Source organism: Cryptomeria japonica, chromosome 1, assembly GCF_030272615.1.
Source record: "Cryptomeria japonica chromosome 1, Sugi_1.0, whole genome shotgun sequence".
NCBI classification, from domain to species: Eukaryota; Viridiplantae; Streptophyta; class Pinopsida; order Cupressales; family Cupressaceae; genus Cryptomeria; species Cryptomeria japonica.
In genome coordinates, this window is record NC_081405.1 from 265,153,364 (window position 1) to 265,181,037 (window position 27,674).

A 27,674-nucleotide genomic window follows, 5' to 3' on the forward strand; every position below is an offset into this window, starting at 1 on the left:
TTCGCCATAAGTAAGGGGGCTAAAATTGTACAAGCCTTCGGTGATTCGGAGATAGTAGTCAAGCAAGTGAGAAAGCAATATGCTTGCCATGATAAGAAACTATCCCATTACCGTAACAGGGTTTGGGATCTCCTGGAAAGCTTTGATGCCTTCAACATCCGGCCAGTAGGGCGAGCAGATAACCAGATTGCGAACACGTCAACCCAAGTAGCCAGTTTACTAGAGCCCCTTACTATAGAAAACATGGATCATCTGTCCATAGAGTTGTCACTAAATCCCTCAATCCTGGATAACATCACAAATTTTCAGGTGTTTGAAGACGATGGTCAAATCCAAGAATTTCTAACAAGCTCAGACATATTTACAGCTCAGATGATTGATGACAAGGAAACAGAAGAAGAAGCAAAAATAGATGATGATGGGATTTTAAACTTGAAAACAAATTTCATCCCTAGAGGGATGATACAATTAGAAAGAATGTATGATCAAGACCAAATCAATGAAATAAAAGGTCAAAAGACTGATGGTGACCAATTTGAGAAAGTCAATATGGGGACTGAAGGGAATGTCAAAAACGTGTACATAGGTAAAATCTATACACCAGAAGAAAGGGCTGGGATAATTCAAGCTTTAGAAGAATATTCTGATGTCATAGCATGGAGCTATGAGGACCTGAGAACCTATGACACTTCTATCATTACCCACACAATCCCTCTCAAACAGGACAGTAGACCTTTTTGGCAACGCCAGAGGCCAGTTAACCCATTACTGGAACTTCTCATACACCAAGAAGTTAAAAAATTGTTAACGGCTGGAATCATATTCCTAGTACGCCATTCAACGTGGTTCGCCAACTTGGTCCCAGTTAGGAAGAAGAACGGGGAAATAAGACTGTGTGTTGATTTCCGGAATTTGAACAAAGCCTCTGAAAAGGACAATTACCCCCTGCCGTCCCTTGATGAAGTTTTACAAATTGTGAATGGTTCACAGATGATGTCCTTTTTGGACGGATACTCAGGATACAATCAAGTACTTGTTGAATATGAAGACAGATTGAAAACTGCATTCACCACAAAATGGGGAACATTTGCCTACAAAAGGATGCCTTTTGGGTTGATCAACGTTGGAGCCACATTTCAGAGGGCCATGGATATCGCCTTCAGAGAATCGATTGGGAGGAGTATAATCGTCTACATGGATGATCTTACTATGTTCTCAAAAGAAAGAGGGAGCCACGTTAAAGACCTGAGGAAAACATTCCAGAGATGCCGAAGGTATGGGATTTCCTTAAATCCAAAGAAATGCATATTTGGGGTCACCGAAGGCAAATTGTTAGGACACCTGATTACAGAAAAGGGTATACTAATTGATCTTGAACATATTGAGGCCATTTCAAGGATCAATTTGCCGTCTAGCCAAAAGGAGCTAAGGTCTTTCTTCGGAAAGATTAATTTCGTTAGAAAATTTATCACCGGTTTTGCTGAGATAGTAAAGCCTTTAAATGAGATGTTGAAAAAGGGTGCAAAGATGGAATGGACACCGTCATCAAAGAGAGCATTTGAAGAAATCAAGCTGATGCTCTGGTTTTGGTCAGTCCAGACTACACTAAGCCATTCTACTTGTACTCCTTTGCATCTGAACATTCGTGTGAAGCAATACTCATGCAACGGACAGAAGAAAAGGAAGAGCATCCTATAGCTTTTATGAGCTCACCCCTCAAGGATGCGGAGTTAAGATATCGAAGTGTTGAAAAACAAGCTTATGCCTTAGTGAAGGATATTAAGAAATTCAGGCACTATATTTTAAGGAATAAGATCTTCGCCATCGTGCCTGATACTGCTGTAAAGACACTCCTGATGTAGAACGAGCTAGGGGAAAGGCGAGGAAAGTGGGTTGCCACCATCCAAGAGTATGATGTAGAATTACAACCAATGAAATTAGTCCGAGGGCAAGCCCTAACACAAACTATGGCAGTTGAAGGACCTGGACTAATACAACAAACATATGTCTTGGCTGATGTTTCTCAGAAGGAATGGTACTATGATATCATGTCGTATTTAACAGATCACAGATAGCCCGTCTCCAGGAATTCGGCACAGAAACGAGCCTTTAGACTTAAGTGCCAGCACTATATGCTCCAAGGAGTAGTACTCTACTGAAAGAATCATGAAGGTATATACCTTTGATGTGTCGGATATGATGAAGCCAAGAGAATAATAGAACATTTCCACTCTAAGTTTGGAACAGGCCACAAAGGGAGTCAAGCCACTGCTTTTCAGATCCTAAGAGCAGGATATTATTGGCCTACTGTTTTTAAGGAGGCCTATGAACATGTAAAAACATGCCACATTTGTTAGGTTGCCGCCAATAGAGAAAAGAACCCTTCAATGCTGTTGCAACCGATCACGAAAGTAAAACCATTTGCAATGTGGGGACTAGATTTCATTGGAGCAATAAACCCGCTATCATCAGCACAACACAAATACATTCTGACAGCAACCGATTATTGCACCCGGTGGTCTGAAGCCCAAGCATTAAAGAACTGTACAACAAATACAGTAATCAAGTTCCTTGAAGAGAACATTACCACTAGGTTTGGATGCCCCCATGCTCTAGTGTGCGACAATGGCTCCGCCTTCACCTCTCTAAAGTTTTCTAACTGGGCATTCGATTATGGCATCACTTTGAAATTCTCTTCAAACTATTACCCCCAGGGCAATGGACTGGTAGAATCAACCAACAAAAATTTGCTTAGTGTGATCAAGAAGCTGCTTGATAAGAACCTGAAAGATTGGCATACACAATTGAGGTTTGCTCTATGGGCAGATAGAACAAGAGCTAAGAAATCCTTGGGCACTTCCCCATACCATCTGGTCTACGGACAGGACCCAGTTTTCCCTATTCAACTGAGAATCCCAACTTTGAAGTTCATGCAAGAATTTCTAGATCCAGAAGAGAGTCCAAATTCGTCTCTCCCAACTGCTTTTTTTGGAGGAACAAAGAGATCAAGCCCTAGAAAAGTTTGCTAAGCACCAAGGGATAGTCAAAAGATGGTTTGATAGACGAGCCACCAGGAAAGCCTTCAGAATCTCAGATTTGGTCCTATATTGGGATAAACCCCACGAACGAAAAGGAGATCACGACAAGTTCAATTGCTTATGGAAAGGACCATACCAAATTGCCAAGATACTAGGAGAGAACGCTTTTAAGTTAAAGACCTTGATAGGTGATGACATTCCTTTGCCCGTTAATGGGCAATTTCTGAAACATTACTTCATGCCTTGAGTTCCATGATGGAATTCATTTGTACATAGCTGGGGTAGTTTTGCTTTGGTTGTGTGTTTAGTTTAGTTGTTTTTATTTAGTTTAGTTTTATTTTGTTAGCTTAGTTGTTTTGCTTCTGCGTGCTTTAGTTTAGTAATAAAAGAGGATTCCCATTGGCAAGAAGGTGATGTTGCTTAAGCACGCACATTCTGGTTTGACCCCGCTAAGTTATGTTTGGGGTATTCCTTTGATGAATATTTGTGAAGAGCTTTTGAATTTTAGATTAATTGTTTCTAAAGTATCTCAAAGTTAGGATGAGCATTTGACTAGAAAGGGAATCACCAATTGTATCTCGACATTGAGTCTTTCACTCATTATATCTTATACACTTAAAGAATCCTCTGAGTCATTTTGGTCTCCCGTAGTGAAGTTATGGCAAGAAAACATAAAGAAATTCGTCAAAAGTCTTACTTCAGCGCCGCTATAATGCTCAAGCCCATGGTAAGCTTCATTGCTTGCAAGCCGCAGTGTGGAAATATGTGAAAAGAAAAAGAATAAAAGAAAGAAAAGAAAGAAAATCAAAATACTTGGCTTTTGGGTGTGCGGAAATCTCTATAGGTGTATCCCTCAAATCAAAGTATAAATCGCTGGAAGTAAAGCAATCTCCGTGAGATTATAGAGATAACCTCGCTGGGCCTATGGACGCTCATTGGCAGCAAGGCTCTATCCAAGGATGCTTTTGGAGTTAAGACAAAGCACTTAAAATTATGCGACTTGCCATGATGGAACCAAAGAGTCATAATGATCTTAAGAGGCGGGAATGAATGCATTTTGCACACACTTATAATTGAAGGATGAAAGATCTTGATACAATTTAGGATTCTTCTTTCCTTTTTGAATGCCCTTCTGAGCCAATGGGTAAGTTAGCTATAATTAATTTTTGATTCTAAGTTCAAAGTGGGTTTCATCCTAGGAATATTTAGGAACATTCCTCTCGTGGAGTTGCCAGATGTTGTGACCTTTTTCACACATTGCCCCATTGCAAATGGGGACCCTCTCTTTTCCTGCATTCTAGGGTTTTTGTTAGTGTCCTATGGCCTTCCGCTTCAGTTTTACCAAGCCTTGCCCAGTTTTGAATAGTTCAAGTCTTAAGGATTGAAAGTTAGTTTTTGCAAACCATGTGATTCCCGAATACGAACACCACCAAAGTGCTTAGAAAGGCCAAAGGACGAAGATCGCAATTGATTTGGACAAATTTGGACAAAGAAAGTTTGCTTTTTTGCTTTTTCCTATTTTTTAGGAAGTTTCGTTTTTGGCATTTTTAGCCCAATCCCCAGTATGGCTATTTTTAGATTGTTTTTCCTATTTTTTAGGGATTGCTTTTTGCTTTTTCGGGATGGGAATATAGGGTTTGCACTAACACCATTGACCTGCTTCAATGGGGACCCAAAATTTCCAAGTTTTGACCTAAAAAACTAGTTCCCTACATTTTAGGGGTCGTATTGCTTCAAATGGTTTGCCTAAATATGGATTTCAAATTTCAAGTTAATATGGTTAATTTGGGTTAAAATGTGAAATTTTGAAATTTTCCAAAATTTTGTCTAAGTATGGCTAATGGATAAGGTTGAGTGTCATGACAGGTGTGCAGAAAGTCCACCTAAGCAAAGGTCCGCCATGATGAAAGGAAAGCAAAAGTCCGCCATGCATGGTGATCCATCTAAAGTCTGCCTTGGAAGGATGGCATGTGAAGTTGGGAAGTCATCAAACCTCGCCCTTGGGGATGTGTTCAAAACTCCGCCTTGGTTGAGTCATCACCAAAGTTTGCCCAAGGGAGAGTCTTCAAAGGTCCGCCTTGAAGTTGGAGACTCAAAATTCCGCCATGCAAAAGGTTAAGCCAAAAGTCCGCCCATGTTGAAGACCCTCTAAACTCCGCCATGACTTGGGGTCACATCAAAAGTCTGCCCTCCATGTTGAAGTAGGTGCCTTCAAACTCCTCCCTCCATGATACCTTGAAAGTCCACCATAGAGAGGTCAAGAAAGTCTGCCCTATGCCTTAGTAGAAAGGCCGCCCATGAAGAGAGTTATAAAAAGTCCGCCATGCATGTTGGAGAGGCCATAGAAGTCTGCCCAAATTGGTAAAGAAGATGGTAGAGATACCATCAAACTTTGCCATACCTAGGAGAGGCATCCAATTCCGCCTGGCCAAAGCGAGAAGATGGAGGTACCATCAAACTCCGCCATACCTAGGAGAGGCATCCAATTCCACTTGGCCAAAGTGAGAAGATGGAGGTACCATCAAACTCTGCCCTATGCTTTGAGGGTGACCTCAAAACTCTGCCATGCTTAAGGAAACCTCCAAAAAAAAAATCCACCATGATGAAGAGGAAGATAAAACTCCGCCCAAGGTGCTAAGTATGATGTTGAAGACCCTCTAAACTCCACCCTAGGCCTTAAAAAGGTTGTAAGAGATTTTCAAAAAGTCCGCCCTTGGTGTCCTTCAAACTCCGCCATGCCTTGGGAAGTCTTCAATAGTCCGCGCAAACATGAGGCTCAAACAAAGTCAACAAGTTTGAGTGATGTCATCAAAATACATAAAGATTTCAAACTTGAAAAAACAAAATAGAAAGTTTTTCTTTGGAAGGGAATATTGGAAGATTGATAAAGATTTCGAACTTAAAAACCAAGATAGAAAGTTTTTTGAAAGGGAATATTGGAAGATTGCCAAAGATTTCGAACTTAAAAACCAAGATAGAAAGTTTTTTGAAAGGGAATATGTCATGTCCCCTTTCTAGAGTGGACATCAGAGATGGAGGAGTTGGCTTATCATTGAAGTCTCGTAGGCTAGCAGAGGTTGATTGGGACTCATCCAGTGCATATAGTGACTGGATTTTGGCTTTACAGGCAATTTGGAGCTGTTCCTAGATTTTAGGGGATATCCCTAAATTTTAGGAGGTTGTGACAGTTGTCAGTCATGAGGTTATTCATGACCTTTCAGATGGTTTCAGTTTCAAGAGATTTGGGTGTGTTTCCTAGTTTCTAGGAGCATCCCTAGATTTTAGGGATGAGATTGCTGGTTGATCCATGATTTCCGACATCAGTCATAGACAGGTGACAGGTTCAGTTTCAGGCTTTTGGTGTGTTTCGAGCTTTCTGTAGCTATTTGGGTTATATTTTTAATATATTTAAATGTTTCCTCAGTTAGCGTTTTAATATTTTAAATAAGGCTATGTCTATAGCCATTTCGGAGTAATAAGGGGTTTTTGGCTTCATCTGGATTCGTATGCCCATGTGTTATATAGCTCGTTGGAAAGGTCTTGAACTTTTCTAAATGATTTTCACTTGCCAGGGTCCTTTTGGCGCTTGGAGTTATTTTATATTGAAAAAGTGGTGTTTTCTCTATACTTGGACGCCCAATATTGAGAAATATGACTTTATATTAAAGCGCACTTTTCATATATCTTTAGGGTTCGATTTGGAAGGAAAGAGATATAAGGAGAAAGAAACCTAATTTCTCATTATCTTTTACATATTGAAAACTTGTTTGGTGCGATATTGCTCTGGTAGAGCAATTCTTCAATCTAGGACGCAAACCCCATGATTGGTAGTGGCTGGGACGTAGCCCTCAGCTATTGATTTGCAGTGGATTCTTTTGGCATTGGCATTATTGGTCAGAGTGTTTGCGCTATTCCTTGTGGAGATTCAGATTGCTTGGTGAGGGTTTCAGCAGGGTGGTTGAATTTCCCAGCTGGGGCGTGATTGTTTCAGCTTGATGCCACCATTACAACAGGTACACTTTACGCTGGAAGTGGTGAAGACTTTCATTCAGCCATAGCTGGTGTTTTTGGTTTGTGTTCATCATCTACCCTTCAGGTTGGCGCCATTATTGGATGTAAGCACATCCCCAGTGCGTAGGGAATAATCTGGATATTATAAATCAGAAATCTGCATGGTACGATTTGTATCAATTCTGATTTAATTGAATGTTCTTACTTGTTTCAGCTTCCTTATTTGCTATTCTTTATTCATTACTTGCTTATATATTCAAAAAAATACAAAAAGAAACCAAACATTCTGCCACTTCTCTCTATTCTGTAAGACCATCAGCAAAATCACAGGAAAATAGTTTATTATTTTAAAAATTACAGCAGATCAGCAGGGGGATCCATCAGGGATCTTTCAGAATATTGGAAGATTGCCAAAGATTTCAAACTTGTAGCCAAATTGGAAACTTTTGGAAGATATTTTCTTCAAACTTGGAAAGATGACAACACTTTCCTAAAGAGTGAAGTTAAAATTGGAAACATGAGTTGGGCGATTTTAAGTATTTCTAATTGAAGACTCAACTTTGTTTACAAATACTTTGTTGTAACTTCATTTTGACACACCAAGAAGTTCGAAGTTACCAAGGAGAGCATAGTAAAGTATTTTCAGTTTGAAGTTCATCTACAGAAAGTTTTGATATTGTTGGTAGTTGGACAAACTTCTTTTTAGTGAAGCCAGCTGGTATAAGGAAGAATTATTGAATCTTTCTTGAATTTTCTGACTATTTTTGAGAAATTTCCAGCCTTACTTCCATCCATTCAAAGGTGAAATTGAATTCATGATGCAAATTTATGTATTTTCTGAGTATTTTTCAGAGTTTGAGAAATAATTTTTAGTGAATTTATTCGAATTTCTAGGGGGAGGAAAATCATTTTTTTTGGCTAAGTATAAGAAAGTTTTTGAAGTTATAACACTTGGTGTTGATTTACGATCACAACCATCCTTGAGATTGAAGGGTTTTCAAATGAAATTTCAGTTTTTATGGCTAAGTATGATAATAAAATGAAATTTTCAAACACTTAGCCATTTCGCAGCCTCGTTATTTTCTTCAAATTACGAATTAATTCCTACCTTAAAATTTCATTGTCTGTTTGCAGATCCTAGGCACTATGAAATTTCAAGTGGATAAAGATGCTCCTCCGGAGTCAAGGATGACTTCGAAATGGAAAAATGTTAGCGAAACCAACCTCGGACACATCAATCTGAGGGAATTTAAGAAGCGGATGTTTGATCTCGACAACCTTGTGCCTACCACAACCACACGAAAGACGATGAAGAGTGGTGTCGTGCATGCTCCTAGTTTTCTCCCCACCATGCAATGCACTGAATTAGTAGTTGAATGTGCTAAACATTTACAACCCCACCAGTAAGGACATTGTTGCACCTGATGGAAGAGTGCTGGCGAACATCAGTGATGAGGCCATCTGAGAGGCCTTCAGGATCCCAGAGTACCACAACACAGTGTATGTAACAAAGGACGAAGCTGACAACATTTATCAAGACCACTTGGAGGAATATGATGCCATAGTCAACCATTCTTGGCTGGACAAGCCAAGGAAGGGCGCCTCCAAACATCAAAGGAAGAGCCTGGTGAGAGCATACTTCAAGGAAGACATTGGAGACATGATCGTTCTGCTCAACAGAATAATGGGAAATCCTCTAAGAGCCCCATTCAAGCCCTGGATGTATTATTTCATTAATGAAATAATGAATGGAGTAAAAATGATAGACTGGGCCAGGATGATTAGCGACAACCTAGACAGCTAGCTGAGGAACCTAGAGGCAAATAGGACTTTCTTCATGAGTTCGTACCTGTTTTTTTCCTTGGCCAGAACCTACAGATACAGAGGCCTCACTTGCAGACGAGAAGTAGGGAACAAAGAGAACCAGTTTCCAATCTATGATTGCTATCCCCAGCTCCATATGGAAGAAAAGTTCCATTTTAAAAGAGTTGATACCTTCCTCATGCACATCACACAGACATTGCAAGGTGGACTGCACCAGAGACTCTCTCAAGAGTCTATGGACTTCATTAGTCGATTCAGGCATTGGTATATCCAATATCCAATGTTCACTTACCTGGGAATTCAAGGATTCTCTAGGTCTCCCTACAAACTTCCAGCTTACCCTAATAACCGAGTTGTGTTGCTTGAGGTTGTGAGGCAATTGGAAGGGTATATGGCGATTCAAAGGGATAAACAGAAGAAGGCAGGAACTTCCTCTCTTACAATTGGTAATGGGCTGGAAACATGTCCATCGTCACAAGCTGCTACGACTGCTGAGAAGGAGTTGGCCTGGTATCCCTTTTATCAGTACAAGGCAAGAAGGAATTTTGATCCATTCCACAGAATAAAGAAGGTCGAAGGAATGACATTTGAACACAGAGTCGATCTAGAAGATTATTGGGCTAACGTAGCTGATAGTTTCGAGATCAGGAAGAGGTTTTAGTCAAGAATTCCTTTGAGCCTGGTAAGAGCAAAGAGGTATTCAAAGTTGCTGACCAAGTAGAGGATAGCCTTGAGCTTCAGCAGCCGGGCTTTGAAAAGATGAAGAGTGAACCACTAGTTTTGATAGATTGGGCAAAAGGGGAGAAATCAGATCTAGTAGACCTCATGAGGATGGTGGTTGAGTATTCTAGGTGGTGGACATTTGAAAGGACAAGGCAATTAAAATCCAAAGTTTTGACCTTGACCTATGAATTGATGGGAGTGGATGACTCTTTGTCCTCCAACCCGTGTACCTGTGCAGGTAATGCACGAAATCTAGAAAATGTTGGGTCTCGGAAGAGGAAGGAGTTAGTTGGAAGCTCCATAAAGGTCACAGGAAAGAAGATTGTAGGAGAAAGAAGGGAGCCCAGCGAAGGCTAGTCCATCCTAAGTTCCGCTTTTATCGTACCCGATCAAAACGCAGTTGGGGAATAGGAGATGAACATATGCATGATTAATGATAAAGTGAGAGTGCCTTCTCCTTCGGTTGAGGAAGTAATGAAGGAAGTTGTCCAAAGTTCGGACAGAGAGAAAACTGAAGCGCCTACAATCTTCTTAGATGGCATAGCTGCAAACCCGGGAGGGACAGATGATGGATTTGACTAGAACACCATAGAGCAATCAACTATCCCGGATTGGCTAAGGGAAAGAATATAGGCTAAGGTCCCCAAGGAGGCGTGTTCTGAAGGAATCACAAAAGCATTTCTAGAGAACGTAAATGAGCCAATTATAGCTAAACCACCCAAGCCCGCCAGGAAGTTTTCTCTGATTCAGTGAGACAGTGCAGGATTCAAAACAGTCCAGATAGCCGTGCCTAGAGAAGGAAAAACTAGGGACAACGTCGCCGCGGATGATTACAAGATCACCACCATAGAGTTGGGTAAGCCCACCCAAGACCAAGAGGTCCAGTATTTCGATGACTCTTGTAACGCTTTGAAGGCAAGTTTAGCTCTGGAGAAAGAGAAGAGAAAGAGGGTTGAAGAAGAGAACCAGCAATGCAGAAAGTATGTTCTCCATCTTACCAGGCCACTTAACCATGAGATCCCGGTTACCTCTCCACAGCCTCTTCAGTAGGAATCGATGAAGGATTATGCAGATATGAAGGGTACATTCACACAAGCCAAGGAGTGGATTTCAGATGCTTCAGCATGTGTAGATATACTAGTAGAAAATTTAGTGTCAGCACATGAGTCGGCCTCTTCATTGGCCAGTTGTATCCAAGATCTAGCTACCAATTGGGAGGACGTGGAGGAAATTCAAGATGAAATACTTCCTCATCTAAAGGTTATTCGAGGTTTATCAAAGAGAAGTCTGGTGGATGCAGGTGTCATACAGCCTGGAGATAGGTATGACTTCAACACCTGGTATTATGCCTTGGTTACTCGGATTGAAGTTTTGAAGAAATCCGAGAGCAAGTGCTTTGAGACCGAGGAGAGTGTCAAGGATATTTTGAGCAAGGTGTTTCATGTAGCGTTTGAGATCTGGAAGAAAGAGAGTATAAGGGAGAAGCACTTGTAGGCAGAGAACCTGAGAGCCAGGATTCAGTCAAGCTTCTTCAAGGATTCAGGGATGATTGACAAGGGCGATCTTTCAAAGATTGCAAACTTTATCTTCATCGATGAAAACTTTCTTCCCCAGGCGGTTGAGTGGGAAGGTATCCTCGCCACATGTACCGATGATGTGGACATCATCGACTTCCAAATTAGCAGTTTGACAAGTGTCACTATGGAGGAGGTCAGGCTTATTGTGTCGAGGTACATCGAATCTGCGAAAGAGGAAAGTAGGTGCTCACGCCAGTGAGATTAGCAGTTGTGCCACATGTCACTTTCTTATTCATTCGAGCTAATAGTGTTTTGGGAAACCCTAATTAGGGTTTATAACTTTCAATCTTGGCCCTTGATCACTGTTTGATCTCGGCCGTTCATTTATTTTTGAGAAACTATATAAGGCTACCTCCTCTCATTTGGAGAGTTTGAGGTTTTTGATGTATTGTTGTGTAAGGTCATTTCTAGATAATATATTGCATGTGCGCTTGCTTTGTAATCTCTATTGTTTGAATGATTTGCATGGTTTCAATTTCCTCAACACCTAGTTAAAATTAATCTAGATTTGCTTTCATTGTTGTTAATTTGAATGAATGATTTGATAAGTGTCAATCAATGGTGTATCTCCGCTCATACTTTTGGTGAATGGATGATTTCCATTTCACCGTGCAAAGTTAGCCTGAGCTCATCCTCTGTGCATCCCAACATCTTAATCATAAGCACAATCCATTTGGAGATTGCACCGGCTTTGTGTAGTTGTCCCTAGTGTGGCGAAGCAAGGTTTGGTTTCTCGAGAGCACCCAATTGACACCGGCTCTGGAGTTCGTAGGATTAGATTAGCCTTCTTGAACCCTATCTCTTTTCTCCTTTTTGAAAGTCTAAATCCCAGAAAATCAAAAAAAAAAGAAGAGCCTAAAATTGCTAAATCTATCTAAGTCCAGCAGTTCAAGACAGTTGTTAAACGTAAGTCCCCCTTGAGATTTTCAGCATACACTACCCAAGAAGCTATTTCACTAAATTCGCTTGTTCGGACATATAGACCTTGGAATCAGTAGTGATTTTTCAGGAGAGGATAGAATACCTTCAGGTATCCTATTCTAATGTTTGGTAGATGATAAAACATACACCAACAGCGCCAAGCAAGGGCAATTTCTCTATAAATTCAAATGTCATCAAATCTTCATATAAAGCTGTCCCAATCAACTCACAATGAACTTATTCCTCCAAACAGCTCAAATGTAAGCAAATTATCAATCAAAAATGCAGATTTTGTTCAACTGATGTCTCACGTGCCAAATGCAAGGAAAGTGTACGGCCCTCAAGAAGGGCAATTTGCTCTAATAAATCAGCCCTCCACCAATAAAGCATATAATATATCAAAATGAGTTGCCCATGTGAGGAAAGATGAATGAAACAATACCTAAAGGCATACAACCCTTTCTCCAAGAGTTATCAGCAAAATATAGTTTCTCTAAACCTCTGAAAAAGAAGACCTGCACAATGAAAAAGCTTCCAAACAACACTCAAAAAGAACACACCATACCAAAAGCTAAATACCCACATCAGAAAACCTCAAAAACCTCCATCATTTTCAAGCCCATATCTCCAACACAAGCCAAAATCACTATAAAACTGAAGCTTATCACACCAACCAGCTAGGGTGGATGTTTCATCACCAAAACTAGCAACACTATAGAGGGTTTTCGTCCTCAACCAGCAATAAGAGAATTCTCAGAGTTCATTCCAGCAGCATCTCTTTAAGTTGTCGATTCTGAATATGCAAATGAGAGCTCAAAGCTCATATTTATAATGTGGAGGGAAGAATTAGAGCAACACTCTTCAAATTTGAATTTCATTTTCCTCACATTTCATCTTTTAAAGCAATATTATAACCTCCTCTCCTTGGCATCCCCTTTTTGGGATATAAACTAAAAAATTTAAACTTAAGTTATGTTCCCCTTCCCCAGGTGTAGCATCTTGGGGACCTTTTATGAACACTTTGCACTTTTTCACTTAAATTATAAAGTTACTTTATGAAAAGCACCTAAGTGAAATTAATTAAATACTATTCAACAACCTTAGAACTCACCAAGGCACTGAATTCAAAAAAATGGCACTTACTAAAATTAGCATAAGCTAAAAATAGAAACTTTGGCAGAACACAATAAAAACACTTGTACAAGCTCTCTATAGGCAACTGAGTCCCCTAACCAACTCCAATCAGCCTATGGGAACCCGAGAATAGGCTAATGGAAAACCAAATTGACTAGGTGCAAGAAGGGGACATTACATATCACAAACTCAAATGAATTCTAGAGTGGCTTTTAGGGACAACCAAGTAATTTTAACCCAATCCACTAGGGGTGGATCCCAATTTATTGCCTTGCAACAATTTGTCTTCATGCCTATTAGAGTAATATTGTAATATTTAGTTTATAATGGTCAATTAAGTCTTTAAAATAGAGTTTAGGAATATTCTTTTATTTTTTCAGTTAAGTTCTTAATCCTTTGCTTTCGTAGTTGTCGCTCTTATCCTTAAGGATAAAGATCTTGTAATTTTTATTTGAGAATTTCACTCCATAGTTTAACATTGAATATCTCGGTAATCATTCTTTGTGTTATATTTTTTATAATATGTTATCAAAGCCCAAATCGAGCTTCAAGACTTGAGAACACGTGGAGTTCTACGGACTACTGCCAATAGTGACAACTCACATACATGTGACATAGAAATTCCAAAAGATTGTCAAATAGAATAGTATGGTGCTATACCTAGAATTAATACATACTCACGATCTTCGAGTGCAAATCTACAAGATCGTCCTCAATATTGACACTTGACCAACAATTGCAAGTAAAGACAAATATAAGTTTGATGAGCATGATTGAGAAACCATCATGTTGATCAAGTTATCAATAATAGATGAAATGCTTCTAGAGGTTCAAACAAACAAAACATATACAAACATTTGGAAGCACTTGCAAGATTTGCACAAGACGTCAAATAAAGGCAGGTGCTTCTTGAAAAACATGCTTTCCCAATCATGATGGATGAGGAAACATCTTTGCAAGAACATTTGATGAAGATCAAAGACATTCACGATCAATTGCAAGCCATAGAGCGCATGATGGAAGAAGAAGATATGGTGCTCATAACATTGAAAAGCTTACCACGGGCATTTGAACATTTTATTGAGACATTCAACATCACATCTACCAATGTTCACTTGAAGTTCAAAGATTTCTGCAACAAGCTCTTGTAGCAGGAGAGATGGAAGAAGCAGTTTGGTAGGAGCAGTGATACACCCAGTGTGGAACAAGCATTTTCATCCAAGGACATGGGCAAAGGCAAATGTCCTCAAAAGAAAGGACAAGGGAATAATGAAGATAATTCGAAGAAACTAAAAAATATCAAATGTCACTATTGTGGTAAACTTGGTCATATGAAGAAGCACAGTAGAAAGAGATTGGCTGATAAGAAATCCAACCTAGGATGGCCTCCACCAAAGGCTCATGTCGTAGAGAATTCTGAGCAAAAGGAGTCGGCCTTCTATGCTTTTATGGCCAAACAACTAGTAGACTACTCAAAGTCTTTTGCCTAGTACATCAATTTTGGAGCATCTCAACATTCACCCATCGAAAAGATTGGTTCATAGAGTACATGGATTGCTTAGATTCAATGATCTTCAATGGTGATGAGTACAAAATTCTTGGTAGATGGAGTGTACAGCTCACTTTTGGAGGGAAAAATCTCATTTTTTTCAATGTGTGCTATGTTGTAGGAATGGAGCTCAGTTTGCTATTGGCAAGTCAAAGAATGTGCCATTGTCCCTATTTGGATGTCATACTTAGCAAATGCAAATGCTATATAGTTGACAAGGAATCGAAGAAAACCATTGTTGTTGGTATCGAAGATCATGGTTTTTATCAATTTGTTGATACTAGACAAGTTCAAGAGCATGCATTGGTAGCTAAGAGTGCATCAAATATTAGTTTACTATGGAATCAATGATATGGGCACCTCAACTTAACCTACCTCTCTCAATTGACATGAGAGAATTTGATAGAGGGTTTACCTGATATACACCATAAGATACAAGGTTTTTGCGGAGCTTGCCAAGTAGAGAAGCAACACAAAAATCCTCTTTCAAATGGACAAGCTTGGAGATCCTCAACAGTCCTACAACTAGTTCATGCAAACATTTGTGGACCAATGAATATGACATTGGTTACTGGTGCCAGGTACTCTCTTTTGTTCGTTGATGATTTTAGTAGGAAAATGTGAGTGTTTTTCTTGAAGTCAATATTGAATGTGTTTAAGGAATTTCAAAAGTTAAAATCATTAGTAGAGAAAGAGTCAAGATCTGGCATCATAACTCTTAGATTTGATAATTGAGGTGAATTTTTTTCAAACAAATTCAATATCTCTTGTGCTAAACATGGAATCAAGAGGCAATGCACAACACCCTATACTCCACAACAAAATGGAATAGTTGATAGAAGGAACTGTACAATTATGGAGATGGTTTGGTGTATTGGAGAATAGGAGTGTTCCCAAGAAGTTTTGGGCTGAGGTAGTTTACACTGAAGTTTATCTTCTCAATAGGTCTTCAACATAGGTAGTGAAGGAGAAGACCCTAGAGGAGGCTTGGTCTAGGAGGAAACCGAAAATGAGTCATCTTAAGGTCATTGGTTCTACTGCATATGTTTGGATTCTAGATGCAAAGAGAACCAAGTTGGACTTGAAGATTAAGAAGTTGATGCTTATAGGGCATAGTGAAAACATAAGGCTTACAAACTATTTGATGTTGACATTGACCACTTGACTTTCAGCAAGGATGTTGTGATGATGAAGAAGTTGGGCCCTTTCAGCTCTCATTAGAGATCAAGATTATTGATGACCAACTTCCACTAGCTCCACCTAGAGATGGGGAGGATTCTAAGCATGTGGAGTCTCCCAAGTAGGGTACTGTTGACGTGTATTTTGTACACCATCATACACAGAATAAAATACCAATAGGCATCTTATCCTCTCTTGAGAAAATAGTCTCTAACTGCTGAAGATTCGCGTAAAGGATCAGTTAGGTAGACTCCAAGGTTCTTTTAGTGGGGTCTCCACATGTGGACAAGCTTTTAGTGGTATGATGTGATTTGCTGTTTCCTCCAAGGGGTCTTACGTATTCAAAGTTCGAAGATTTTACTAAACTAAAAGGAATTTTCAAAAATAAAGCAAAAAGATAGGGTTTAAGAGGTCTAATCTAGCCTAACCCTATGAATGACTTAGCATGGACGAGATTTGGCAAGACTCAACCAACTTCAATTTTGCCATAAGATAACAACTCAATTGAAATTAGTGCGATCTTCTAAGGTAATATAATGATATTCAATGCATCAAAGACCAAGGACACTACTACGAAGGTACATATCCAAGACACAATGATAATTGAAAATTAAGGACTCAAAGTGTTCTCCAGTCGACCACGCAAGGCGTTCCTACAATCAGCAAGAAGCTAGTGGTTTGGATTGCGAATCCTACCAAATATCAAATCTCACACTTAGTCTTTCAAATTAACAAACTACTTCGATTGAGCACGATTCAAGTGTATCAAACAACCATGAAGATAACTCAAGAAATTTGCAACAAAACACCATAACTTCAATATTTTATTGATTTCCAAGTCATCATGTACAACAATTGCTTGAATTTCTCTCTTCAAGACTCAATCTTGCTACAAAACAAAATTGCTTCTAGCTTTAATCTCTCTTCTCAATTACATCAACTATTGACTATTCGACTCTTATCAAATGAAATGAAAAATGGGGGTATAAATAGCATCCCCAGTTACAATGAAAGGTCCAGATTGAAAACAAATCAATGGACAAGATCATGACACCTAAACCCTAATTAGGGTTTGTTACAAATGACCTCCTTTTTACTGAACAATATTAAATACATAGCCAAATATTAAATTCGGCACAAAAATCTAGGAGGTATCAACCAATGAGAAATAAGATGTCATGTCATCTGTAACAACCTTTCATCTAGAATCTTATTCCCTTTCCAATTCTCTTTCTTAGCATATGCAATGAATTTTGTCACGATTCCTTCGATTTCTGTGATTGGAATCTCGGGAAGATTCTTGATACTCTCTTCTAAGTGGATGATCTGATCGAATGCATCTAGAAGAACCGCGTCCCAAGTAGGTTCAAGTTCCTTTGTTCTATCAATCAGGAGCATGGTGGCATACATCTGATCATACTGTTCATCTGTAACATCTGCGTCCTTACGAAAGATGATCTTGATTCTATCCTCAAATTCTTGTATATCCACATCTGTCTCGACCTCGATCCTTCTGCCAAGAATGGTACGAAGTACCTCAAATACTCTGTCCTGGATCGGGTTGATCACCTCCTCAACTTGACCACATCTAACACTGATGTCCTCGAAGAGAACACTCTTTATATGGAGCAAGGTTGACCACTGGAACAAACTGTGAGAATCACCCTCCAAGATCCTCTCCTGCGCTAAAATTCTTCTGGATGTATGTCTTATTACTTTCAAGACAGGGATGACAACGTCCTTGGTATGGGCAAATGCAGCTACTGTTGCCATCAATCTGTGGATTATCTCAAGAACTTGGATAGCCTGATGAATAATCTTCGTCATCCTTGTAACAAACTCTATGGCCACTGTATGAGATCTATCCATCCAACTACATGTACGCTGGACCAGGTTCCTGAATCTTTCTGCTTCATTGATCGATTGAAGGGGCAATGCCTGCACTGGTGATCTAACTGGATCCTGACGTCCCAAAGGTTCATTGATGTGACTGAAATATGTCCTCCATGCACCGACCTCTCTCTCCAGCTTTCTATTCTTTTCCACTTCTTCTCTAAACTTGTCCTTCAATGCCTCAAATGTGTCGGTGGCATCATCTAAAGTCTGCTCTGCTGTGGATGGTCCTAACTCAATAGTCTGTACATCATAATCCTCTGCTAGGATCTCACCCTCATATTTATCTGTTGCCAGTGTAGCTATCTGCAATTTCCTAGATCCAGTCTCATCTCGAATCATCTTGGACATCTTTGTAGCCTTCTTCTTCTCTGTTATCACATGTGAACATCCAACAAGGCTCTCTAAATCAATTGCACTGTCCTCGTCCTCTACTACGATCACCTTAGTCAATCTTTCCTTCAACCAATCTGGGATATTCGATCTTGTTTCTTGAACTTGAATTTCTTTATGTACTATTTCTTCTTGTCTGGGAGGAGATGTTATTTCATTATCTTCTTCTAACTCATAGTCTTGGAGAGATCCATCTGACGAAACATGCTGTGCCTGTCCTTCCTCCTGTCTGTCATTCTGTACCATCGACTCCATGGACTCTTCCACTCGAACTGTTCTATCCTCTGGTCTGGAAGAAGTACCTGGTGTTTGATCTTTGTTGGCACCTTGCTTTTTCTTGGAAGGCTCTTTCTTTTCTGATCTTTCCTTTCTCTTCGAACCTCTCGGATGGAGATTGCCCTCACTGGCACATCGAAGGTTACCTTCACCTGAATTCCTAGGATTAGGATTGCCTTCACTCATACTTGCTCCACCTTCGGCTGGTTTCTCTTCCAAAGTAAAAGACATAGCTATGCCTTGTTCTCTCAACTTCTGATGCTGAACGTCTACCCATCTGCGAGTACAAGACAAGACTGGTGCCATCAAATCATCCAAATCCACGACCTCGGGCTCATTCCAATTCAAACTTATTGTTTTGCTTTCTCTATCATAGGAAGACTGGATGTGCCTGCCATTGTCCTGAGCTTGGTCGGCCACTCTGTAAATCCTGCATTTCCTGATGAAATCCAAAGGCAATCTAGAATGTATCTTACGTTTCACTTCAAGATCATCTAGGAGGTTCATCATAAAATCTTCAATTTGGTGCTCATGTTTAAATCTTCTACCGACCGTCTCCTCTAAATGTCCATATGGATCAAAGCTATTTCTCCAAGCAAAAGATGAAAAAGAATACAAGGCTAACTCCTTCTCTGCGTCATCCATGGCTAAGACATTAGGACATACCTCAACTGAATTACCCAAAATAATAGGTACCTGGACTCCATTCTGATGTCTGTGTCTGAATGCCTTCACATATGCTGCCAACTGCCTTGTTACTTCAAGTAACACAATTCTGTCTGTCGGATATCTTGGCAACATGTATGGAGGTAAAGGACATCCATGCACTCTAATGTAAGTGAACTTGGGAAACTGAATGAACCAAGCACCGTACCTCTTGATGAATTCCTGGGCATCCTGAGATAATCTGTTGTGAATCCCTCCTTGCAACGTCCTTGTGATGTTCATCGTGAAAGTATCATTATCTAACTTGTAGTTTTTCCCTGGCGGATGATGCAAGTAGGCATAAGATTCACAAGCTCTGACCTCACCGGGTCCTCTTCCAATCACTCCTCTGTGAGGTAGTCCTGCGTACTCAACACTCCTGATCAACGCGTAGATGACGTATGAGCTCATGTGGAAGGACTTAGTAGCCCTGAGTCTCCTCAACTGTACGTCTAAGCAATGGCTAATTATCCTAGCCCAATGTATTGTACCCTTTCCTTGAACAATCACCTGGATGAAGTAAAACATCCACTTCTCAAAATAGAAGGCATGAGGTGCTCCTGTAACTCTGTTGAGCATAGTAATCAAATCTCTGTACTCCTCCTGGAAATCAATCCGGTGCGGTGTGTTCGGTACCTTGCTTAGACGGGGACGACTCTTGAGTAGCCAGTTCTTGTTGATTATGCTTAGGCAAGCATCTGGATCATCATCGTACACTGATCTGGCTCCCTCAATGCTCTTGTATATCATGTCCCTGTGCTCTGGAAGATGGAAAGCTTCAATTATGGCTTCCTCTGAAAGGTACGCCAAAGTGTTTCCCTCATTGGACACAATTGTCCTGGACTGTGGATTGTAGTGACGGGCACACTCGATCATCAACTCGTGGCACTGAATAGCTGGAGGAAAACCGGCTGCCTTAATGATGCCACTCTCTATTATTCTCCGGGCGACAGGTGATGGCTTGCCAATGTAAGGGACCTCTCGAAACTTCTTCGTGCTAAAGTTCCCCAAGTTTGTATCTCCAATGTTGCTCCACTTTGACACGATCTTGGTCTCCACTTCTTCGGTCTTCTGATCTTCTTTCATGAGAGTTGAGCGGCTGGTGGATGCTCCCGCCTTCGGGGTCGCCATACCTACACAACATTTCAATATAAGGACTAGATTTTGCAATAAATATCGTTGATTAGAGAGATAAAGTTTTTAGGAAACCTCATGATAAGTCTTTAGAGTTATCATTTCCTAAAAAAAAAAACAACGATCGAGCAAGGAAATTCAAAATTCAAAATTTCAAAATTTAAAATATGACGATCAATAAATAAAGCAATAAAATCAAATCGCCATACCTCAATAGAGAACTAACTCTAGAATGCAAAAAGGAAAAGATCGCCTAGGCAAAATTGAGGTAAAAATGATCTTCAATGTTATCTCCTCAAAAGATCGACTTCGCCACCTTTGGATTTCAACGTGATCTTCAAGTCTTTAGCAAATTCGCCTTTGATGTGATCTTCAAATTCGCCCAAATGGATCCTCAAGTTCGCATCACCCTAGATAACTAAGCGCCACCTTTGGTCTTCAACGTAATTCGCACTCCACACTTCAAGCACACTTCGCACCTTCTTTGCTTTCCTCAATTCGCATGTAGAATAAAAATGATTATGTGAAAATGATATCTCTCACCCTCCATATATAGCGCTTTCACCCATTCATCCCTTAGGCCGACTTGGAGATAAAACCACTTTTTTAAAATGATTTTTAATTAAAATAACAAGGCCGACTTGGATACATGAGCGCTCCATGCGATTTTTATTAATTAATTAATTAATTATTAATGCCTTACGTTTTTAATTTGCAAATTTCGATTTTTATAAAGGCAAAAATAATTAATAAAAGATCAACGCCACATTAAATGCCAAATTAAATAGGATTTTCAATTTTTTATTGAACTTAGCATTTAAGGAAATTTGAATTTGTTTATTTGGCGCCAAAATTGTGAAAACAAAGGGACGTACCTCATTGCTCTGGTCCCTTGGAGAGGGACAGGAGCGATCCATGATTTTGTCTTGATTTTTGCATTTTTCACGTTCAACTCCTTCATCTCCACGTTCAACATTGATCATTATGATGAATCCTTCGAATTTGATCGTCTTACATGCGTTCATAAGTGCCCTTGGGTGTCCATCGCCCTGGTCCTTGTCCAAAGGACAGGAGCGATGTGAGTCTTTAGCATGACTAGCAACGTTTGGACGTTCAAAACTCCTGCAAGTTATCTTCAAATGATGCTTTGAACCTTGTTTATCCTTATGAAGTCTTGTCTTAGCACGAACTTGGGGCAAAATTGAGAATCCAAAGCAAATCGCCCTGGTCCCTTGGAGAGGGACAGGAGCGATATGGTCTCCATGTTCAAAACGATGAACATTTTACGTTCAAAATTTCTGTGTATCATCTTCCTACCTTTCCACGGACCCTCCAAGACCTTGTGAAACTTTAACCTTACGTAGAACTTGCAAGAAATGACCAATATATTCAACATCGCTCTGGTCCCTTGGAGAGGGACAGGAGCGATCTAGGTCTTAGTGTGTAAATCTCTTCATTATAACGACCTTTGAGTGTTTGTGCATGATGAAGACGCCTTGAAATGTCCTTTGCCGCCTTGTCCTGACTTGGATCGGTCTTAAACTTAAGTAAAAGGCAATATAACCATTGTATCGCCCTGGTCCCTTGGAGAGGGACAGGAGCGATCCTCCTCTTGTGGCCTTTATTTCACTTTGTCAGGTTCCAAGTTTATATTCAACGGACTCGTCATGCTCTACTCCATTCGTCCATGCCTTGACATTGTCTGCAACTTGGCAAGAAAATCAATTATAACAAAAATCGCTCTGGTCCCTTCCTGAGGGACAGGAGCAAATTGGGTCTTAGCACTCTTGTGGACGTCTAAAAAATCTTCAATTTGTATTCAATGAGTTCATCTCGTGCTTTTCCTTGCCCTTGAACGTAAACTTGCCTTGTCTTTTGCCTGGATTCTGTACAATGAAGGAAATCGCTCTGGTCCCTGGGAGAGGGACGAGAGCTACAAGGTACCTCGCCCTGGTCCCTTGGAGAGGGACAGGAGCGATTTGGTCATTCTAGGTCATTCTCCTTCATTTTTGCATCTCAAATTATATTCATTTGGTAAAGCATCTTCCTTTGGACCCTCTCAAATTATCAAGTCATCGAAATCTCGCAAGGACAAGGCAAAATTGAATTTGTAGCTCCGGTCCTTCATTGAGGGACAGGAGCGACTTTCCTCCTGGAGGCATTTCTGTGCTCATGAAAATCTTCAATTTATATTCAATGGAAAGATCTCGCCGTTCTCCATCACTTCCAACTCGAAATTTGTCTGGATTCTGCAGGGGTAGTGAGATATTTGAAAATGAGCTCCCGTCCTTCACTGAGGGACAGGAGTGATTTTGCTCCTACAGGCCAAAATAACATGATTTTTCACATTTTAACACTTCACAAGGCGAAAACAAAACAATTCCAATGCCTAGGATCAAAATCAAAAAAGGTCAAAATTTGGTCAAAATATTCAATCGGACAAAAATTCACATTTCACCTTCGACACTTAGACAAATTAAAGCTCTGCATCAACATTCCAATTGAAAATTAGACAATTTTGGCGAATTTATTACATTCAAAATTTGCATCCTAGAAAGGAAGCTCAAAAAGCTCTCAAAAACGACTGGATTTTGGCTTGAAAAGACAAAAATAAAAACCCTAAGGCTTGACCCTAAATCCAGACGACTAACTGACTAACAAAATCCTAAAAACGAAGGCGAAAGGCGAGGGAAAAACGAGCAAAAAGAGGGGGTCCCCATTTGCAATGGGGCGATGTGTGAAATGGTCACAACAGGTACTTACCATAAGAATCTATTGTGGATAACCTAGATCATATTTACTAAATGACATAGAAATAGAGAGCCTAAGTCATGATGGTAATGCTGCTTTAAATGGAGAGGTTTCTAAGAAGAGGCCAAAACGGTGGGAAAGCATCACTGATGATGATGATGAAATGATCGAGGGTAGATCATCCAAAGACAAGAGCAAGAACATAGTTAACTTTGCTCTTATGGCTAACATTCAAAAAATTTGTGAGCCACTAGTGTTTGAGGAAGAAAAAGGTAAACCTAAATGGGAAAAGGTCATGGAGAAACTAAACATAAGAGTCTTATGAAAAACAAGACTTGGGTTCTTTCAGATCTTGCACCAGAGAATAAACCCATTGGCTATAAATGGGTCTATAAAGTCAAGTTCTAAGCTGATGGTACACTTGACAAATACAAAGCATAGTGGGTTGCAAAAGGGCTCTCCAAAGAGAAGGTATTAACTATGAGGAGACCTTTTCTCCTACAACAATGATGAGCATCGTTTGTTTAGTTGGCAAGTCAATCACATGGATGTAAATTCGTTCCTTCCTCAATGGCAATTTGGAGGAAGAAGTGTACATGTCTCAACCTTAGGGTTTTTAGGTTGCAAGAAAGGAGCATTAGGTATGCAGACTAGATAAAGCTCTATATGGCCTAAAGCAGGCACCCAAGGCATGGCACATTAAAATTGATAGGTATTTGGTTGAACAAAGATTCTAGAGAAGTTCTTCAGATCCAAATTTCTACATCAAAAGCATAGGTAATGAGATCATTTTATTGGTCATTTATGATGATACAAGTAGTGAGGTGCATTTGATTGAGAAAAATCAAATGTAATTTGAGTAAAGATTTTGACACGATTGACTTAGGCCTCCTACATTATTGCCTAGGTGTAGAAGTTTGGCAAGTAGGTGGTGGTATATTTATTTCTCAATCTAATATGCTAGGAGTTTGTTCGACAAGTTTAGAATGATAATTGCAAAATCTTGTCTACACCTATGGAGAAAGGGCTGAATCTTTTAGCCAAAATAGACTCAAAGGTAATAAATGAGTTAGCTTTTAGGCATCTCGTGGGAAGCCTTATCTATCTTATAGCCACGAAACCTGATTTGAGCAATGCACGAGTTACAATTCTAGATTCATGACAGCACCAAAGGCAGAACATTGGGTTGCAGCAAAGCAGGTGTTGAGATATGTGAAAGGGAGACTTGATTTTGACATTCTCTATAGCAAAAACAAATATCCTAGGCTGGTTGGGTTCACAGATTCAAATTGGGAAAGTTTTGTTGATGAGAGGAAATCCACTTCTAGATATGTTTTCAACCTTGGCACAAGTGCAGTCACATGGACCAGCAAGCAACAAGCAGCAGCAGCACTTTCCGCAACAAAAGCAGAGTATTGAGGAACAATAAAAGTAACATGTGAGGTAGTATGGCTCAAAAGGGTGCTTTTAGACATGAAAATGCCTCAAGCAGAACCTTCACCCTTGTTTTGTGACTCAAGTGGTGCTAAAGTTTGCCAAGAATCTATTTTTCCATGAGTGTACCAAACATCTAGAGCTTCATTGTCAATTCATCATGCAATTTGTAGAAGATGGATCAATGATGTTGTAGTGTTGTCCAATTGAGGATCAAACTGCAGACATTCTTACCAAGTTCTTGAATCTTGACAAATTTGTAAAACTTAAGGATAAAGTTGGTGTAGTTAGTAGATGGACTATCAAGGGAGGGTATTAAAGTAATATGTAATATTAGTTTATAATGGTCAATTATGTCTTTAAGATACACTTTAGAAATATTCTTTTATTCTTTTTGTTAAGTTTTTATCCTTTGCTTTCGTAGCTGTTGCTCTTATCCTTTACGGATTAATCTCTTGTAACTCTTATTTAAGGAGACTTTCACTCCTTGATTTAACATCGCATATCTTGGAAATAATTCTGTGTTTTATTTTTCGAAATAATGCCAACCCCATTATGAGGGTTAGATGACCATAATCATGATACCATAGTTATAGCTCTGATCCATACTAATTTTTACGCTATAATATTAATGTCTTTTTTCTGTTCAAAAGGTTTATTAGTGATTATTTTTGGCATAGAAAAAGTATTCAAAGACGAGTCATAGATTAACTTGCAGCTAGATTTACTTCAACTGAAATTGGCAGTGCAATTACAAAAGATACATGTTTGTAAAGTTCACATATTTTTATGCGTAGCCTTTAATACCAAAGTGTCCATGTTGCTATACTTGGTATCTGCAGTCATGAAGCTCTAATATGCTCAAATCATTATGGGTGTTGCCTTTTATTTATGAAAGTACAAGAGGATCACGGGTATATTCAGATAATAGCTATTGATTGTGATTGTTGGTGTATGCATAAAACATTCTATTGCGAAATGCTATAAATTTCTGTATGAAATTTTCACCTTATCTTGCAAATTGGTCATTTTAAGTAAACAACTAAAGGTTGGTTAATCTGTGGATATTTGATGAACAAAGGCAAGGGGTGCAGTTGTTGGGGATGGTGTACGTGTGCATAGTATGGCTTTGCCAGGGCTCTGCTCAAGCATGGAAGTACACTTCTCTGCACCTGGAGAGGTAGATTACAAAAAAATAAAGTTAAGTTGTTTGGGCATTCCTTTTAAACTTGATTGTTAAGAATAACTCTATGTTGAATTAATATGCCATAATCTGCCTGTTTTACTTGCAGGTTTTGTCCATAAAGCATGACATGACAAATTTGCAGTCATTAATGCCAGGCCTTCTTTTGGCTATTCGGAGAGTTGTTAGACTAAAGGTATTTTGTTGTACTCATCTCCACATCTTTTTTTTTTCTTTCTGAAAGCATGATTTTTTTGGCTTTAGTGAAAACAAATGAACAGAACTTCTTTCGAGCTTAATCATTGTTGAAGTTGAAAATTTTGTGCAGTCCTTGGTCTATGGATTGGAGAAGTTTCTATGAAAAAGGGGATCCGTATTTACTAATCAACACTTTGCAACAATTTTACAATATGAGCAAATGATGGGTTCTTTTCCAAATGTTTGGACCTCCAAATTTCTATGGCTTGGATAAAATCCAATGCATGTATATCTCTCTGTCAATGTTTAGTGTGGTTCCAAAAATTTTGTTCCTTATGGCACAACACTTCATATGTCCTTCCTTAGTAAACATCTGATGCTCATTCCTGTATTTGTTTCCAATGTGATTTAGTCATTTGGCGAAAGGGCCAAAACATTTATTTATTGATCAGGGAAACATCTTGAAAAGTATATACTATATATAATTCATTACAGGTTAGTCAATTCATTCGAGTGAACTTACGATAAAAGCTGCGATGTGTTGGCAAGAAATAAATCTTTGCATGCAGCAGCATAGATAGTGCCAGTAATATCTGCTTTTATTTATAGAAACCTTTATCTCCTAAGAAGTTGGATCCGCTTCGTTTTATTGTATGTGCAAGAGTATACCTTGATTCAGATAGCTTAATCATTCATCATTCATCATGAGTATTGAGAGGTGTCTAGTTAATAACTAAGCACCATCACGAGCAACTATGGGAGGCTCCCATTGGGATTTGTAATTACTCTTCATCATTGCAGACCGATTTACAATTTTTAATATATCCACCAGTTCATTCAAGAGATGGATTTTTTAATAGAAATAATTCATATCTGGCAACATCTAATTGCGCGGAAGACGTATTACACATAAACATAATAATATAATCAGATCTTAATAGTAATTTAATATTTATTACAATATCTTAATATAATAATAATTTAAATATTAATTACAATATAATAATATAATAATATAATTATTTTTTAAGTAAAATAATGAACAAATATAATATATTTTTGTGTACTTTACCTATATTCTTCTAAAGATAGGTACGCTAGTTTATAATTTGCCATAATCTCTGTGTTTGTATGTGAAACTAAACTAGATATTACTAACTACGGGAAGATATTAAAAAATTTATGCTTTGGCAGTCATAGAAATGTTATTGTTCTGATTAACATGATTGCAGATTTTGTTCAGTGGAAATAGCCAGATGCTTTTCACGTGCATCCAGTATGTTACAAGATAGGCATGATGATGTCACCATTGATTCCTTCTTATTTTTTCCGCGTTTTGTTTCCTTTGTGCCAGATTTTGGCTAATGAATCTTTCTACCCATTTATTATTCACTCCACCAAAGGATTGAAAAGGAAAGAATCTAAGATGTAGAAAGAAGGATGGCTAACTGCTTACAGCTTTGCTATATACAGGTAGAAATTGTCTTTCCTACATATTTTAGTTTTGGATTGTCATGTAGTTTGTCGATAGAATAGATGCACGGACTGGAGCTTGGTTATTATTTCAGTAGCATGCTTTTGGACGTCTCATTAGCAACTTCAAATATTACAAATTTCTAATATGATATCCACTTTTATTGGAAAATAAATGAAAATTAACAAAGTTCATCTTTATGTTTTACTTTTCTTCCTAGAAGGATCGTATGGATAAAATTTATCTTCCCACATTTCTGTAAGGAAGCAAAGGTGTG

At 39.1% G+C, this 27,674-nt stretch overlaps 1 protein-coding gene across 2 annotated transcripts in view; it reads left to right on the top strand.

The window, feature by feature from the left end:
* Positions 1-26,423, top strand: part of LOC131075744 (dihydrodipicolinate reductase-like protein CRR1, chloroplastic) — a 116,872-nt gene extending 90,449 nt beyond the window's left edge. For both annotated transcript variants that reach the window (XM_058012624.2, XM_058012623.2), the window contains 3 exons: positions 25,624-25,722; positions 25,835-25,921; positions 26,054-26,423. In XM_058012624.2, the coding sequence (XP_057868607.2) occupies positions 25,624-25,722; positions 25,835-25,921; positions 26,054-26,086 (219 nt within the window). In that variant the 3' untranslated portion in view covers positions 26,087-26,423. The remainder of the gene's footprint in view (positions 1-25,623; positions 25,723-25,834; positions 25,922-26,053) is intronic.
* The last annotated feature ends 1,251 nt before the right edge of the window (positions 26,424-27,674 follow it).